At 38.3% G+C, this 18,315-nt stretch overlaps 2 protein-coding genes across 8 annotated transcripts in view; one reads left to right on the top strand and one right to left on the bottom strand.

Annotated features, from left to right (window-relative positions):
- The window catches only part of SMARCAD1 (SNF2 related chromatin remodeling ATPase with DExD box 1), a 90,617-nt gene extending 86,091 nt beyond the window's left edge, over nucleotides 1-4,526 (top strand). For 4 of the 6 annotated variants that reach the window (XM_070392686.1, XM_070392677.1, XM_070392660.1 and 1 more), the window contains one exon: nucleotides 2,630-4,526. In XM_070392686.1, coding sequence (XP_070248787.1) covers nucleotides 2,630-2,691 — 62 coding nt within the window. In that variant the 3' untranslated portion in view covers nucleotides 2,692-4,526. Of the gene's footprint in view, nucleotides 1-542; nucleotides 1,290-2,629 lie in introns of those variants that run through there. The other 2 variants (XM_070392691.1, XM_070392670.1) reach the window with 2 other exon arrangements.
- Nucleotides 4,527-9,755: 5,229 nt separating this feature from the next.
- The window catches only part of HPGDS (hematopoietic prostaglandin D synthase), a 29,335-nt gene continuing 20,775 nt past the window's right edge, over nucleotides 9,756-18,315 (bottom strand). For both annotated transcript variants that reach the window (XM_070408923.1, XM_070408932.1), the window contains 2 exons: nucleotides 14,555-14,653; nucleotides 9,756-10,387 (listed from right to left, as the gene is read on the bottom strand). In XM_070408923.1, the coding sequence (XP_070265024.1) occupies nucleotides 10,223-10,387; nucleotides 14,555-14,653 (264 nt within the window). In that variant the 3' untranslated portion in view covers nucleotides 9,756-10,222. The remainder of the gene's footprint in view (nucleotides 10,388-14,554; nucleotides 14,654-18,315) is intronic.

The raw sequence follows: 18,315 nt of genomic DNA, 5'->3' as shown, positions 1-18,315 counted from the left end.
ATTGCCCCGTAACTGCTCCCCTGCCTGCCCAATCACCCCCAACTGCCGCCCCTGCAGGCCTGGTCGCCCACAACTGCCCTCCCCTATCGGCCATCTTGTGACAACATGGGGGTGGCCATCTTGTGATGACATGAGGGCGAGACGCCACCTAGGCTTTTATTAGTATAGATTTCTTTAGTATCTTTGAATTTTGAAGAGTCTTCACTCTTTCCTTTTTCCTCCTGAATTCCTAGTAATATCGAATTTTGGAGAGTCTTCTTGTCATGTAGATTTGTATTGTTGTCTTATTGTATTCTGGATTTGTTTAGTTATTTATTCATGGCGTCAGTAAATATAGGACAAGTGTCAATTTAGATGTTATAGACCAGGGGTGGGCAACCCCTGGCACGCGTGCCAAACATGGCACGCCAGTAACTTTTGCTGGCACGCAAAACCCTCTCTTACAATCTTCCATTTACAATTTTTGTGAACATTTGAATGACTTAAATGTTAAATTACAAGGAACTGGCAAGACACTTGATGTTATGTTTGGTTACATAAAGGCTTTTGAAAAGAAACTGGAAGTCTTTAAGAGGGATATGGATGGTGAGAAATTTAGATATTTCCCAAACCTCAAGAAGCACATCAAAGACCTCCCAAAAGATGACAGAACATACTGTCAAAGCCTTCAAAAGCTGTTTTTAAACATCATCGAGTCAACTATTGAGCAGTTCTTCTCAAGATTTTCAAAATTCAGAGAACTGGAAGAGACAGCAAAATTCATGAGGTTTCCAGTCAGCATGAAACTGGAGGAACTAAACTTACAAATGTTTTCATGGATAGACATGGCTGACTTTGAAATGCAGTTGATTGAATTTCAGAGTAGCTCAATTTGGAAGCAGAAATTTATTGACCTTAGAATTGACTTGGAAAATATTGAAAAAAAGCGATTAGAGACAGGAGTACCAGAGAGAAGTGTCGAAAACGAATTATTGAGAACTTGGAATGCCATTCTAGAAAATTTTTTCTGTTTAAAAAACTTTGCAGCAGCGTTACTCTCCATGTTTTCATCCACATACGCTTGTGAATCTTTGTTCTCAGTGATGAATTTTGTTAAGTCTCATAATAGGAGTAGTCTGACGGATGAAAGTAGTAGCTCGTGCATATCTCTGAAGGTCACGAAATAGAAACCTGATGTAAAAAATCTCTGTCATCAGTGATGCAGCGGCAAAAGTCCCACTGATAATATCAAACGGAGTCATAAAGTTTTCTGTCGGACTATCAGTGTACATGTATACATTAAAAAATAAATGTATTTTTCATCATCTACTGTGTTTTTGTAGCTCGAATGAATTTTATTATTTCTTCAAGGTTCTTCACATACATACACCATAAGAGGTATCAAGTAGGCATAACATGTTCTCAAAAAATTAGGATTGGCATGCAGAAGAATTTTGAGTCAGAGATTTTGCTGGTTTTGGCACGCACTCACAAAATAGACTATCTTTAAATCTGTGGATGAATTTGGAGGCAGAGATGTCAGTGAATTTCCTGAGGGTTTAATGCAATAGTTTGTGTTCCTGTGCATATGATCTTTATTGAAAGAAGAGTAAATAAAAGTACTCTCATAATTTTAGATTATAACTTGGGGTGGGGGGTGAGAGAGAAGTGATTAGTTTTGCTACATTTTAGCCATTTCTAATTTATAAAATTATTCATAGCTACAAGTGTATAAATATTTATGAATTACCAGCTGTACCATTGTTATTATAAACAAATACTTCATCTAAAAACAATCTGAGTGATTAATGGAAATAATGAAGAATGAATAGATCCTATGCTACCTTGACACAGGTGTTTTCATACGTTAGAAAATCCTGATTACTTCCTGGATAAATGTTCAGATGCTGCGGTCCCATTTATTTGAAACATGGGACAAACATTGGGAAATGGTAGTTTACAGTGGGCACTTTAATCCTCACTGTTATGGTGTGTTCAAATTTTGTTTTGATGTGTCTGATTAAGCCCAAGTTAGTGATTGTATCTTTGGACTAAAATTAAGGATGTAGATGATACGATTTCTTGTTTGGTTGGGATTTGGGAGCTTTATTTTTGTTTTCATATTCAGTTCATTATATAAATGTTCTCACTTTAGCAAACTTGAGGAATAAATACTATGTGGAGTTGAATAGGATGTGATCCAACTATATGTATCCTTATGTATCTATATCACATCAGCAACATAGCCTGCTGATGCCATACTGTCAATAGGAGCATGAGCACAGAGGAAGTAGCTCTAATGTACAGAGGGATTTGAAAAGATTTTTAAAATTTATTTTTAAATACGTTTTTATTGATTTCAGAGAGAGGATAAGAGAGGGAGAGGGAGAGAGAGATGGAAGTATCGATGATGTGCCCTGACCTGGAATCTAACTGTGACCTGATTTATGGGTAGACACTCAATCACTGAGCCACACCAGCCAGACAGATTTGGAAAGATTTTTAACAGGAAATGACACTGAAGCAAATGGGGCCTTGAAAGATGATTAGAAATTCACCGGAGTAGCGAAAATTGGAGAGAATGAATATATTTTATAAAATATTAAAAAGTATTTTTATTAAACTCTTAATGCCACTTTCTAACCTGCAGGAGACGAAGGGAGCATGCCAGCAGATATAGCCACGTTACTTAAAACGTCAATGGGCTTGTGAAATAAGAATTGTGAATTCATGATTGATGAGGAAATATCAACTTGGTGCACTCAAGGACATTTACATTATGATGACCATGGGGTTTATGAACATTTGTAACTTTTTATAATTTCCATATTACATTTCTCATAGTATGGACAACTTTTTTGCCACTAACTGAATTCTCCCGAAGCTCACATATAAAGTTTCAATAAAAGCCACAAATATGTAGTCCTAAAGATGTTGAATAATCATTTTACAAAACAGTTTTCTGAATGGGGATTAGTTGGTGATTGTTTGTAACAAATATGCTAATGCTTTAGAAATGTCAGTATTTTTGTAATTATTTCTACCTCCAAATATATATATATTGTCTTTCACTGGATAATGTGTGTAGATTTTTACATGTGCCTTATTTGACAATGCTTATGTCTCGATTTTGCTTGTCTCATTTGAAATTCTTTTTTATTACGTTAGGTTTAAAGAATACAGCTGTATAGATTATATAGCTTTCATTTTATTGCTATTTGAAGCAGATGTTCACCACTGTCAACTAGAACTCAACCTGAATTTAAAGGTGGCATTCCATATACTGGCACCCCCAGGTCCTCCCAACTACTTCTGTTAAAACAAATATGTTTGGCTAGGCACTAAGTTGTTTTCCAGTGAATAGTATCTAAAGAAGCCCTATCTTGCTCCATGGAATAATTAATTACTTCTGTTCATTTCCCAACTGCGTTAAATGTGCGTATATTACTCTGCCCATTCCTGTGCATGTTTTCATTGATTTCCCTCTCCTGGCTTTTGCTTCTCTTGAAACTGTTGCCCAGTCATTTCTGCTCCAGTTCTCTTTACTCTCTAAATAGTAGTTATTCTGCCACATCACACATCAGCAAAATGTTGGTGACATTTTTTCTAGCCTGGCAGAACAGATTAACAGACTATTTCACTTCAAAGCAGACTGAATGTGACTTCATGTTAAGGAAGCATTAGGTACTGCATGGAAATAGGTCATTAACTTTACATGCTTATCAAAATATGATTTACCAGGTTCCAGAAATTCCAGTACAGGACCTCCTGAAGAGAGAGCCATTATTCAATTCCAGTTCAGTGTGGGTGACAAAGTGAAACTTAGAAGAAGTAAAGTTGTCTACTTGATATTGAACTCTTTATTAAGTCTTTCTTTAAATTTTTGCCTGTCAGTCTATATTGCTGTTTTTATTACACATCAGTTTCTTTGTATAACTTGTGAGTTTCATGTGTTGTTTTTATTATGTAAATACCATTATAAATAAAGTTATTTATAAATCAAAGATTTGTTAATTGGAGATTATACTTTCCAGGCATCCTGACTTGCTAAGATGCTAGGGTGATATAGTCCTCTGTAGTTAGAAGGCTAATGAAACTCTGATAGTGATTCTTCAGATATTGTCGACTCTGAAAACTCATGACTCAGTAGACTTAGCCAATCTTGATGGTGTATTAAACATATTCCATTTATTTTAGTATGAGGACTGAAAGGAATCGGCAAATATTACTGTCTCCTCCTGCATCACAGTACCCAAATTACTTTGTCAAATTTTTAAGAATATTACCTTTTAAAATATTACAATAGATTTCTCATAACTTTTCTGTATTAATGTATCTTCATTGATAGGCTATTTCTTTTGTTTTTGTTAAAACCATATTTTTTATCTTTAATGATATGTAGTTGGGTTCTCCCTGTAATGCTTTATTATGTCTGAGGCTTAATAAAAATATTTGTGATCTTAAGTTGTATTTTCACACCCTTTTCAATAGTTTTTAACCCTTTCTCCCTTTACCCTTAAAAATAAAAAATATTGAGCACAGTGAGATCATATGTGCTTTATATTGTCTGTTTCTCAATAAACTGGAATTTATTACTTAGGGATCTATTCTCATGAGTGCCTTCATTGGGCTGATGTCAGTAAGTATAATCCATTAATTAGTAAAGAGAGCAGATGAGGTCATGGTTGTTGGAGTAATATCTTGACCAACTGAAGCAGCCTTTTTTAGTATGTCACACAAAGATGGAAGACATACACCTTATGTGTTTTCACAATTGTATTCCTGACCCCTATAGTCAGTAGGTACTGATATTGAAACATTAATATTGTTCTCAATTGTTGATGTTATTGTATAGTGGTTAGATAGGAGTATCAAGAGATTTGGTTTCTATTTGTGTGACCTTAAGTGAAACCCTTAAATGTTCCATGAAATTAAATTGATTTTTTTAACTCTCCTAAAATATTTTTTTTTTGATTATAATATGCAATTCAATTTCTGCTCTGAATCATTCATATTCTCTCACTTGCTCAGTGAGGAGGCATTTACTTTGGGTACAAGATGGGATAATGGAATGTATTGTCCTTTAGCGAAAAAATGACCTGAAAGGTTAAGGTGATGCTATGATTGAAATGAAATGCATCCTTAAGAAACCTGCTGTGACTTCCTTTATTTGAATTAACTGCACATTTGAGTTGATTTGTGTAAACAAGTGGGATTGATCATCTTATTTTAAATTTTTAGAATTTTAAATAAGCATTGTTTTTTATGAAATTTTTTTTATTAAAGCTTGTCAGAATGTAATCACATGCAGGAAAATGAACATGTATAAGAGGGAGGAAAAGTTACTACCTGTCTTATCTAGACCAGTGGTCGGCAAACCGGCTCTCGAGCCACATGCGGCTCTTTGGCCCCTTGAGTATGGCTCTTCCACAAAATACCGACTTCTGCACATGGGCCACTAAGTTTAAATCGCACTGTACGTGCACACCCGCACGTGGTATTTTGTGGAAGAGACACACTCAAGGCGCCAAAGAGCCACATGCGGCTCGTGAGCCGAAGTTTGCCAGCCACTGATCTAGACTATTATGTAAATTTATTTTTGTGAAATACGTTTTCTTTAGACTGCCTTAATGACATGAGTACTTTGCAATGAGATTCACCAATAACCTATTATCATTTATTAACAGCCATTGACTATAAGAAAATAACACTTTGTTCTTATGTGTAATCCTTAGTAACGTATAAAGCATTTACTGGTAACATTCCCCCCATTTCATGGGACATTGTTGGGAGGGAAGAAGCCCCTTAAGAGTATGTTAAGCTAGGCTTTGCTATTCCTTTCTCCCTTTCCCTGTGTCTGGGTGCTCAGCTACATTTTCCTTCTGCTTCCCTGTATTTCAAGTGTAAGACCATGTATTTCATTAGTTTGTTTCTGTACAACTTGACATATTGAAATGAGGTAACCCAATGTTAATAGTAACATGTAAATTGAACCCCAATTTTATGTTCCGATAGTACATGGTTAAAAGGGGTTAGGAGCAATCATATTAAATATAGTACTTTGGAAGGCTTCTATTTCAACAATTTTGTTATGCATACACTTCTTGCTTTTCCATGATAGTATGGGGCTGTAAAAATGACAGCAAGTTGAAATTTGCAAAATCTTATTCATTGGGGAAAGTGATGGTTTCATGACGTTTAAAAAATTTTGTCAACACATTAAAAACATTGGTTTTAAATGTATAAGCAAATTAAATAAGTACTAAAACTAATTTCAGCCCTGACCGGCTTGGCTCAGTGGATAGAGAGTCGGCCAGCGGACTGAAGGGTCCCGGGTTCGATTCCGGTCAAGGGCATGTACCTGGGTTGCGGGCACATCCCCAGGAGGCGGCTGATCGATGTTTCTCTCTCATCGATGTTTCTACCTCTCTGTCCCTCTCCCTTCCTCTCTGTAAAAGATCAATAAAATATTTTTAAAAAAACTAATTTCAATATACTATAAAGTATTAGAAACATTGAGAGAGTTTTATTTCTATAAATACTTATGTATAGTTTGAACAGTACCTTTTTTTATAACAAGCATTAATACCTTAGTAAATTGTCATAATCCTAAATTTGGATCAGCTTTCAACATGTTATTTCCCTTTCAATGTCACAAAATACCCCTGTTCTTTTTTCTCTTCAATAGACTATTTTTTAGAGGAGTTTTAGGTTCAGAGCAAAATTGAGCAGAAAATACAGTGACCCTATACCCCTTCCCCAACAAAGGCACAGCTTCCCCCACCATCAACACCTAGTACCACAGTGGTGTATCAGTTTCGATACATGAATCTACATTGACACATCATAATCGCCCAAAGACCATAGTTTATATTAAGGTTCAGTCTTGGCATTGTACATTTGATGGTTTGACAAGGAAATCCACTATTAAAGTACCATACAGAACAGTTTTACTGTTCTAAAAATCCTCAGTACCCCACCTATCCATCCCTCATCACCCTTAGCCCCTAGAAACCATTGATCTTTTCACTGTCTTCCTAGTTTTGCCTTTTCCAGAATATTAAGTAGCTGGAATCATATAGTATGCAGTCATTTTATTTTGTTGTTTGTTTTTCCCAAATTTTAAGAGAAAGTTTATTTAGAAAGTTACAGAGGTAGTAGAAATGAGCCAACTGGGCTGTGTAGGCTCAGGAAACAAGTGACAGAGGCAGAAGAAGGGCCCTTGGAGCTTAGAGAGAGAGGCAAAGGTAACAGGCCTGGAGGGACAAAGTGGGAAGGGAAAGGCGCAGGTGTGCTCAGAAAGGGAGAGCGCCAGCATGCAGTCATTTTTGGTTGGCTTCTTTCACTTCCTAATGTGCATTTATGTTTCCTCCCGTAAAGGCTTGATGGCTCATTTTCTCTTGGTGCTGGATAATATTCCCTTGTTTGGATGTGCCACCATTTATTCAATCACCTACTTATGGACACCTTGGTTGCTTCCAAATTTGGGAATTATCAATAAAGCTGCCACAAAAATCTATGTGCAAGTTTTTGTGTTGACATAAGTTTTCAGCTCTTTTGAGTAAATATCAAAGGGTGCAATTTCTGGATCATGTGGTAAGAGTATGTTTAGTTTTGTAAGCAATGGCCAAGCAATCTCTATGCCATTTTGCATTCTTATCAGCAGTGAATGAAAGTTCCTGTTGCTCCACATCCTTGCCAGCATTTGGTGTTATCAGTGTTTTGGATTTTTGCCATTCTAACAGGTGTGTATTGGTACCTCGTTTTTGTTTGCAATTCCCCAGATATATATGATATTGAGCATCTTTTCATATGCTTATTTGTCATCTGTATATCTTTGATGAGGTGTCTGCTCAGGTCTTTTGTCCATTTTGTAATTGGTTATTCATTTTATTGTTGACCTTTAAGAGTTCTTGGTATATTTTAGATAATTGTCCTTTATCAGATAGGTCTTACAAATATTTTCTCCTAGTCTGTGGCTTGTATTCTCATTCTTTTGATCTCTGTCCTTTTAATAGGAAGTTTTACACCAGTTTCACCTCCCCTGGGATATCTTTTTGTTGTTGTGAATTCTCACCCAAGGATATATTTTCCATTGATTTTTAGAGAGAAGGGAAGAGGAGAGACAGAGAGAAACATTCATGTGAGAGAGACACATCCATTGGGGCCGGGGATCATGTCCTTAACCAGAATCGAACCTGTGACCCTTCAGTCTGTGTGCAGATACTCTAACCTCTGAGCCAAACCAGCCAGGCTGGGATATCATCTTTGTCACAGCCACTTTCCTCATTTATGTTGGTAAGTGTGCCTTCACCAAGTTGTGGCTGCATATCAGCCTCTTGAACTGCATTAGTGTCAACATTCTCACAGCTCTTTCCATTTATGTTCAGTTTGAATTTCACCCCACATTATCACCTTTTGAAACAGGAATTTTAGGTGAACATAGGCAGGTTTAGGGAATTTTTAGAATTGGGATCCATGGAAAAAACACACATAGATAGGGCTACAGAAGGGGAGAAGGTACATTTTCCTTAACACAAGGAAGCCAGGTGCAGTTACATCTCCATAAGACAAGGGAGCAGCAACAGTTGCATTTACATAAGACAAGAAAGCAGCAACAGGTATATTTCTGTAAGACAAGGGAACTGGAAGTAGCCAAAAAAGATCTGTATTTACAAAATAAAGAAGGAAGAAAGCCCAGAAGGAATAGGAAGACCATGAGGGAGGAGGGCCTCAGGAGTCACTACAGTAACCCATTGGAAAGGGAATATTGACCAATCAGAAGGGATGTCAGGACACAGGAACTACAGCCTTTATAAACCATGGAAACAGGAAGTTGGTGGGACCCTTTCCCCCTCTCAATGAGAGACTCTTCCCCTTTCCCCACGAGGGAGTCTGTAGTTGTCTCTCTATGTAAAACCCTAATATGCAAATAGACCAAACAGCAGAACAACCGGTCACTATGACATGCACTGACCACCAGGGGGTGGGTGCGGAATATGGCAGGCGTCGGCAGCAGATGGCAGAGCGTGGAACATGGCAGGCGTCAGCTGCAACGGGATGGTGGAGCAGGTGAGCGGGGGCACCAGACCAAGGTGGGGTGCCAGTCTTTGTCATCAGGGAGAGCCTCTGGTGGTTACTGAAAATTCTTTGCTCCCATGCACCACGGTCCCATTGCTCAGCGCTGTCAATGTTTGCCAGTGGCAGCTGCTGGCCCTGATCACCCCTGAGGGCTTCTCCACCTCCCCCTGCTCCTGAGGGGTGATTGAGGTAGTAGCTGCCACTTGCACCCACTGATGGAGCTGGCCCCGTTTGCACCCGTTGCTGGTGCCAGCCCCAGTCGCTCCACACTGTCAGCTGGTGCAAGTGGGGCTGACACTGTCAGCATGTGGGACTGGTGACAGGAGTGGGGCTGCCAGCAGACAGGGGACCGGGGGCTGCAGTGGGAGGGGTCGGGTGGGGGCGCAAGGGATGGGCTGAGATCTGCCCCTGTGCCCATCGCAGCCTCATGACCCACAGTTCCTTTCAATGTGCATGAATTCATGCACTGGGCCTCTAGTTCTTCAATAAATCTCCACCTTTGCTATACTACCCTCTGTCCTTGGATTCATTCTTCGACTCCGGCGGACAAGGACAAAGATTCTGGGTTCCAGTCCAAAAATTCCGTTTCACTTTCATTTCTTAATTGCATTTTCATTTTTGTTAGTGAGTTCCCTTTTTCAATTACCCACTTTTATAAGATGGTTTATCACTGAGAAACAAGCAGCCGATGCCCCTACACACTTTATTGTCTGGGGGTGAATAACAGACAGATGTGCAGGGTCCAACCGATTACAGACTGAAAGAAGTGACATCACTGGTCATGGTCTTGCTGTGCATCTTATTTACATGGAGATTTGTGGACTGAAGAGCTAGCAGCGAGGTTTATACTTTATGCAGTTGCTCACAGTTATCATGGTAACTGAAGTCCAAACCATTTTCAGGGGGAATGTGTTATTTAATAAGCTATTGCGGCCAAAATTAATGCATGACAGAACTGATGCAAGGCGAGGCCTGCCTTAAACTATTTTTCCTCAGTTGTAACCATTCCGGGTGGGGGTGGGGGGAGGATACTGGCAACTAAATGCTCTTTTTTTTCTTTTCAAACAGAATATGGCAAAAGGGAGTCTTGATGGAGTGGGGGAGGGGAGACAGCTTCTTATCTGATGGGAGCGAACAACAAAGTTGGAGGCAGCAGGAACCCCTAGAGTCTGGTGTGGGGCCTTCGTTGTATCCAGTCAGCAATGGCAGGGATGGCTTGGACTTTCTTCCGTAATGCCACCAGCCTGGGATGGATGTCCAACAAGTCAGGTTTCAAGACCAAAAGTGTAGTGCTGCAAATTTCCCAGTAGAAATCTGCCCAAGTTACCTGATTTAAAGGAAACAGAAATTTCCATTTGAATGTAAAAGGCATAACTAACTTCTTAATCTAAAAAATAGTTTCTTTTTAATTCAAAGTAATCTTTTGTTATTACAAAAGTGGAATGTGTGTGAGACAGTATAGGGGTCACATCTGAACTCCATCCTAGAGGCCTGACTATGACTTCTTGGTTTCAGTAAAATTCTGTAGTTAAAATTAACCTGACCACATCCTTAAAGGAATGATTGTACGACGATAACATCCTTTCTTAACATCAGATTCTGCAAAGTAGTTGTTTTGTCAATTAAATGGTAACTAGAATGTTTGTTCAAGCATTATTATGGGCCCACTGACCATAGAAAACATCCTGTGGCCCGGCGGGTGTGGCTCAGTGGTTGAGCATCCACCTATGAACCAGGAGGTCACATTGATTCCCAGTCAGGGCACATGCCCGGGTTGTGGGCTTGATCCCCAGTAGGGGGACGTGCATCTCCCTCATCATTAATGTTTCTAGCTTTCCCTCTCCCTTGCTCTCTGAAATCAGTAAAAATGTATTTTAACAAAGAAAACATCCTATGACTACCCCAGGATCAACCGCCACCAGATGAACTTTGTGGGACAACTGACCTCATCCTCATTCCCAAGTCCTGCACCCATGCCAAAGTAAGCCATCTACAAGAACTTCTCGTTTTCTGATCGAATCCCTTGTGCACAAGCTCTTTTCAATAAACTCCGTCTCCTTGATCTTGTACTGAATTCAGTGCTCATTTCTATGAAATTGAGACTCGAGAATCTGGCATTCAAGGTCCAGTAACGTGTGTATGATAGAAAATTACAAATAACACCATACTCCCAACACCATATTCCCAACACTCAGAGGTTACTCCTGTGTATAAGGTGGTATTATATGTGTGTGTGCGTTTTTAGTAAGATGAGATCTTACAGTACATACTCTTGTAACTTGATTAATCTTCATCTCTCTGACTATATTTTCACCTTATCTAATACACAATCAATACTTTTCCATCTGTTCCAAAATGTTCTTCATAGGACAAAGCAGAATCCATTTCAGGACCATGCATTTCATCTGGTTGTGTTCTTTAACTCTCTTTAATTCAGAATAGTAACCTTTTTTTTTTTTTCATGTCACTGCATTAGTCAGGATTCCACACTAGTCCTACACAATGTTCTGTCTTCATGGTTTGTGTGATCATCTCATCTTCTTGTTTACCTTATTCTTTTACACTGCAGGATGTAAAGAAATAAGGTGCAAGTTATCCCTATGGAATTCATAGTTTGTTTAAAATATATTTTTATTGATTTCAGAAAGGAAGGGAGAGGGAGAGAGAGATAGAAACATCAATGATTAGAGAGAATCATTGATGGGCTGCCTCCTGCATGCCCCCCACTGGGGATCAAGGCCGCAACCCAAGCATGTGCCCTTGACCAGAATCGAACCTGGGACCTTTCAGTCCACAGGCCAATGCTCTATCCACTGAGCCAAACCGACTATGGCTTGTTTTCTTAATTTGTATTTATCTATTTTAGAGAGAGAGGGAGAAAGAAACATCGATTTGTTCCACTTATTTATGAATTCATTGGTTGATTCTTAAAAGTGCTCTGACCAGGATCAAACCAAAAACCTTGGCGTATCAGGATGATGCTCTAACCAACTGAACTACCCAGCCAGGGCAAGAGTTCATAGTTTCAAGTTAGTATTTCAGGCTAACACACATTATATTGTATCACATCAGATGACTTAAAATAAAGGTGTCTGACTCTAAGTGGTACCCTAAGATTGACCATGATCGATGACAGGCTGGTCCTACCTTTGTATACTTTTTTATACTCTTGTCCCCTTAGTGATGAGAAACTAATCTGGATGACATTACTTTAAACTTCAAAGAGTGAAGTTTAAATGTGGACTAGTAGCATTCTTTTCTTTTTTTGTTAATCCTCACCTGAGAATATTTTTCCATTAATGTTTTAGAAAGAGTGGAAGGGAGAGGGCAAGACAAAGAAACATCGATGGTGATATTTTATTATTATTTTGGTTAATCCTCACCTGAGGATATTTTTCCATTGCTCTTTTAGAGAGGAAAAGACAGAGAAAACCATCGGTGTGAGAGAAACACATTGATTGGTTGCCTCCTGCAGGAACCCTGACCAGGGCCAGGGAGGAGCCTGCAACCAAGGTATGTGTCCTTGACCGGAATTGATCCCGGGATCCTTTGGTCCGGAGGCTGATGCTCTATCCAGAGCCAAACTGGATAGGGCAGTGATGTCTTATTTTAATCTCTCCTTCTAACTTATTAACTAAAATGTTTTTATGAAGTCAAAATTTGGCCATCAATTTTATTATCTTGAGGTACAACTGGTTTTATTCAAACCTCCCACTTTTCTGTTTGTTTTCAACAGTTTTCATAATAATTTGGCTCTGTAGCATCTTCTAAAAGTAACCAGTGAAACTTTGTTTTGGGGGGTTGTGTGTGTATGCATGTTTGGTTGTGGTTGTCATACTCATGGATTTATTCATTTTGATTTGTTTTAGTCCATTGCAGTTAACATTCTTATCGTAGCTTGAATTATCTTTGGCCAGTAGGAGCCTCTTCAAGTTGACTCCTGAGATCTTTAGACACAACTCCTGTTGTCTTTGATAATTTATTTCCTTCTGGTATGACAAGGAACCCCCAGTTAATCTTTTACATTTCCTGTCCCAAACTGAGAATGAGCCTTATTCTAAGAAGCCCTTAGTATTTGAAGACCAGAATCTCAGTCTTAGGGGTGGCCAGGACAACTGTGTTGGTCATTGTTGAAAAAGAGATACTAAATTCATTTTTCTTGTACTTTATCCTAAGATAAAGTACATCATGAGTTTATACTGTTGCATCTAGTTCACACTCAGAAATAGAATGTTTACTTAACCTTATTGGTCTTACATCTCTATCTTCTTTCTCCCATAGTGAAGATCCTGGTTCTCAATGACATCCATGACATTTCTTATTACTTTGCCTCACAATATAGATATAATAATATCAGAAAAATAATACCACTGTACCAGTACCACCAAAAATATAATTACTGAAAGTGATATACAATTTTTATTGTTTTGTTCTAAGAGTATATCTGTGAGATGTATAGTCAAATTCCTGTGTTTTTCATATTATGCTATTTCCTTTTCCTTTTCTTTTTTATTAATCCTCACCCGAGAATATTTTTTATTGATTTTTAGAGAGAATGGAAGGGAGAGGGAGAGACAGAGAAACATCGATGAGAAAAAGACACATCAATTGGTTGCCTTCCGCATGCTGGGGTAAAGCCTGCAACCGAGGTACATGCCCTTGACCAGAATCAAACCCGGGACCCTTCAGACTGTGAGCTGATGCTCTATCCACTGAGCCATTTCAGCTACGGCTTTATATTTTCTTTTTTTTTTTCAATATTTTTTATTGATTTCAGAGAGGAAGGGAGAGGGAGAGAGAGATAGAAACATAATGATGAGAGAGAATCATTGATCGCCTGCTTCCTGCACACCCCACACTGGGGATCAAGCCCACAACCTGGGCATGTGCCCTGACTGGGAATTGAATCATGACCTCCTGGTTCATAGGTCGACGCTTAACCACTGAGCCACGCTGGCCAAGCTATGAAGCTGTTTCTTTAAGTAGTTCTTCACTAATAGAATACATAGGTACTTACATACCCTATGCCTCAATCTGACACAGGGTTGTTTGTTTCACTTTGCTTTTGCTTTGCAGTAATAACTTTTAAAGATGTTTTTGTTATTGTTGTTATATAATTATATAAAATATTTTAGTTATTGGTTTCAAAATGAAGTCTACCAAAAAAATGTTTATTCAAAAAATTTTAGTTTTTATCTCTGCTCTCTTACTCTTCTTTATGGGTAACATTTTTTTCAATAAGTTTTTATGTCTTTGGTTTATCTTCACAAATAAATAAAGAGATTATATATATAATATAATCCTCACCCGAGAATATTTTTTATTGATTTTTAGAGAGAATGGAAGGGAGAGGGAGAGACAGAGAAACATCGATGAGAAACATCGATGTATATATATATATATATATATATATATATATATATATATAAATATATATATGTATATATATATATATATATGTATTTGTATTTTTTAAGATGTAAAACATACTCACAGAGTTACCAATGAACCACTCTTTTTCCCCTAAGTATGTATCCAAATCTTGTAGAAGATGAGGTGCATCGTATATAAGTAGCTCATTGAACATCTGCTCCTAAGAGAGGGAGAAAAAGATCACTTTAAGGAAAATAGGAAGAAAAATAAATAGTATATGATCTGAAAGGGAAGTAGATTTTTTCCTTCTTTAGTTTTTCCATATGAGGTCAAAGAGAAGTAGCTATATGGTGTTGTTTTTAAAATGTATGACATTACGAAGATTCACTTCTAATTCCCAATAGATCTAGTCATTCCTTTATTACACGGATCAAAAAAATAAATATGTTACCAGTTCTTATAGTTTCTTTCTATATGATGACTAAATATTTCAATGTTTTTACATTTCCAAAATTCCCATTTTCTTAGCCTCACTCTCTTTAAAGTTAAATAACATAACTGAAGGTAAAGAAATTAATTTTGTTTTGTAAGGCTAGATTTCTCCGGTTTGACAGTCTTTCATTTCACCTGCACACTTAACAGAACTAATCCATAATGAATCATATGCTTGTGGGCCTTTATGGATTTTTTCTCTTTGGCTTGATATTGTGCATTAGTATAGTAGGAGATTTGTCTGCCTTGAATATCATCTACAAAACCCACCATCTAGGTATCCCTTTTTGCTACATTATGTAAGGTAATATGACAAACCAAATAAGAGTCTTAGAAAAAATTAACAGATATATGCATTTAAAAAATTATCTTTGTGTTTTTACTTGAATCTCTGAAGACCAGATAAGTAATTGGCCTATTTCTTGGTAAGAAGTGTTTGTTTACATGTGAAAATTTGGGTTGGTTTGTATACTGGATAGGAAATGTCAGTCAAACTAAAAAATATTATTAAAAGTGTATATAATTTGTAATATCCATAAATGATCTACACAGGCATACCTTGTCTGTTGCACAACACTTCATTGCTCTTTGCAGATAGTATGTTTTTTTTACAAATTGAAGGCTCATGGCAACCCTGTGTTGAATAAGCCCATGGTGTCATTTTTCCAACAGTATTTGCTCACTTCATGTCTCTGTGTCACATTTGGTAAATCTCCCAACATTTTAAACTTTTCCATTATTATCATATTTGAGATGGTGATATGTGATCAGTGATCCTTGATGCTACTATTGTGCTTGTTTGAGGGTGTCTGGAACTGTGTCCATATAAGATGGGCAAGCTTAATTGATAAATGTTGTGTGTCCTGACTGCTTCACCAACCAGCTCTTCCCCAGTCTCTCTCCCTCTTCTGGGGCCTCCCTCTTCCCTGAGACACAACAATATTGAAATTAGGCCAATTAATAACCCTACAATGGCCTCTAAAACTTTAGGTGAAGAGTCAATTGATGTGGCAAACTTCATTGGTGGCTCTCATTTTTTAAAAATGTTTTTACTGGAGAGGAGAGAGAGAGAGAGAGAGAGAGAGAGAGAGAGAGAGAGAGAGAGAGAGAGAGAGAGAGAACATCAATTAGTTGCCTCCCACACACACACACTGACTGGGGATGGAACCCACGACCTGGGCATGTGCCCTGACCAGGAATGGAACTGGCGACCTTTTGGTGCACAAGACAACGCTCAACCAACTGAGCCACATCGGCCAGGGCTCATTGTTGTCTCATTGTAAGAAAATGCCACAGCCAAACCAACTTTCAATAATGATTACCCTGATCAGTCAGCAACCATCAACATCAAGGCAAGACCCTCCACCAACAGAAGATTATGACTCACTGAAGGCTGAGATGATGGTTAGCAACTTTTAGCAAAAAGGATTTTTTAATCAAGGTATGTACATTTTTTTAGACATAATGCTATTGTACATTTAATAGACTACAGTATAGTATAAACATAATTTTTATATGTCCTGGAAAACCAAAATATTTGTGACTCTCTTTATGGAGATATTCACTTTATTGCAGTGGTCTGAAACCAAATCCACAATATCTCTGAGATATGCCTGTAATAAAATCCAGCTTTTATTAGAGTAAGTCAGGTAGTGGATAACTACCTCACCAATTTGTTGATTTACTTCCTGGTATCATGACTTAATTAGGTAATATGGATTGCTATAACATAAGGCCTTATATTTGTAGAGTATAATTTGCAAGAGCATCTGTAATCTATAATAATAAAAGCACAATATGCTAATTAGACCAGACAGCTGAACGAACTTCTGGACATCCTTCCGGATGACCTTCCAGACAAAGCCGCGGTGGCGGGGGTCGAGGCAGAGGCACTTAGGGGCAATCAGGCAGGCAGGTGAGCAGTTAGGGACAATTAAGCAGGCAGAGTGGTTAGGGGTTATCAGGCGGTTAGGGGCGATCAGGCAGGCAGGCAAGCAGTTAGGGGCCATCAGGCAGGCAGGCAAGTGAGTGGTAGGAGCCAGCGATTCTGGATTGTGAGAGGGTGCAGGCCGGGCTTAGGGAACTGCCCCTCCTTTCCCCATGCACAAATTTCATGCACTGGACCTCTAGTCATTATATATATATATGTTCATTATATATATATATATATATATATATATATATATATATATAATCAGATTTTACAAATTAAAGGTGGATATCTTATCATTATTTTGATTATATATTCTTTACTGGTCTATACCACTTTGGTACATAAGGTTCTCTCTCTGTGATTAGTATATCCATAGTTTTAAATAAAAGAGTGTGAGTTCTTCTGCCCCTTACTGAATTTCTTTTTTTTTAAATATATTTTTATTGATTTCAGAGAGGAAGGGAGAGGGAGAGAGAGATAGAAATATCAATGATGAGTAAAAATCATTGACCGGCTGCCTCCTGCACACCCCGTACTGGGGATTGAGCCTGCAACCTGGGCGTGTGCCCTTGTCCAGAATTGAACCTGGGACCTTTCAGTCCATAGACCAATGCTCTATCCACTCAGCCAAACCAGCTAGGGTCCCTTACAGAATTTCTGAGCTGACACAATGGGCCCAGAGCTATGTGGCAGGCACTTCCTGTAGCTCAGCACAACTCAGCATCAGTTGGGAAGGTGAATAGCTAGAAACCGGAGGGAGTTGAACAGAGTGGGATGTAACTGCTGGACAGCTTTCCTAAAACTCCTGAATCTCACCTGGGTAATTTTGTTACTTTCTGTATTGTGCATGTCCACAAGTAAGGTATACCAATGCTTGTGTATATGCAGTGCCAAATAAAAATCTTATCCCTGTGCTATTGACTTTTCCTTTAGCCCAGGTTCTCTTTATGCGTTTGGTCATCTTAGTCTAATGAATAACCAAACAGCATAATCATTAGTATTTTTTGAAGTTATTTTAAATAATACCAAAATAACATAAAGAAGATGAACTTTGATCACACATTCTAGGTGTGCACTTTCCCAGGTGTGCACTTTTTAAAATGCATTTTCTAATAGACCCTAGATAGCCACTCTTATATTTGGTGGACTCTGTAATGTCCTACTGCCTCCTCCAGGGAGTTATAAGGCAGTGTTTCTTCACCCTGAGAAGTCATTGCTATAGTATTCTATCAAATGGCTTTTAGAGGAATTAGAGAGGATTGTATATTTCTCCAAAGCATTATTTTTAAATCCACACTACCAAAACCATTTAGTATTGGAAATGGGCCACAGCATTCCTTCACTCCTGCTCGTCCTCGATCCAGCCCCTGCCCCTGTTCTCCAGATGAGGAAATGGACACATACATTACATAACCAAAGAAATGCTAGTGGTAAGATCAAGGATTATCAAGGTGACC

The sequence above is a fragment of the Myotis yumanensis genome, unplaced genomic scaffold (genome assembly GCF_028538775.1).
Source record: "Myotis yumanensis isolate MYYU_CA2020_CCGP unplaced genomic scaffold, mMyoYum1.0.hap1 SCAF_1, whole genome shotgun sequence".
NCBI lineage: Eukaryota > Metazoa > Chordata > Mammalia > Chiroptera > Vespertilionidae > Myotis > Myotis yumanensis.
This window is presented reverse-complemented; position numbering and strand designations above follow the sequence as displayed.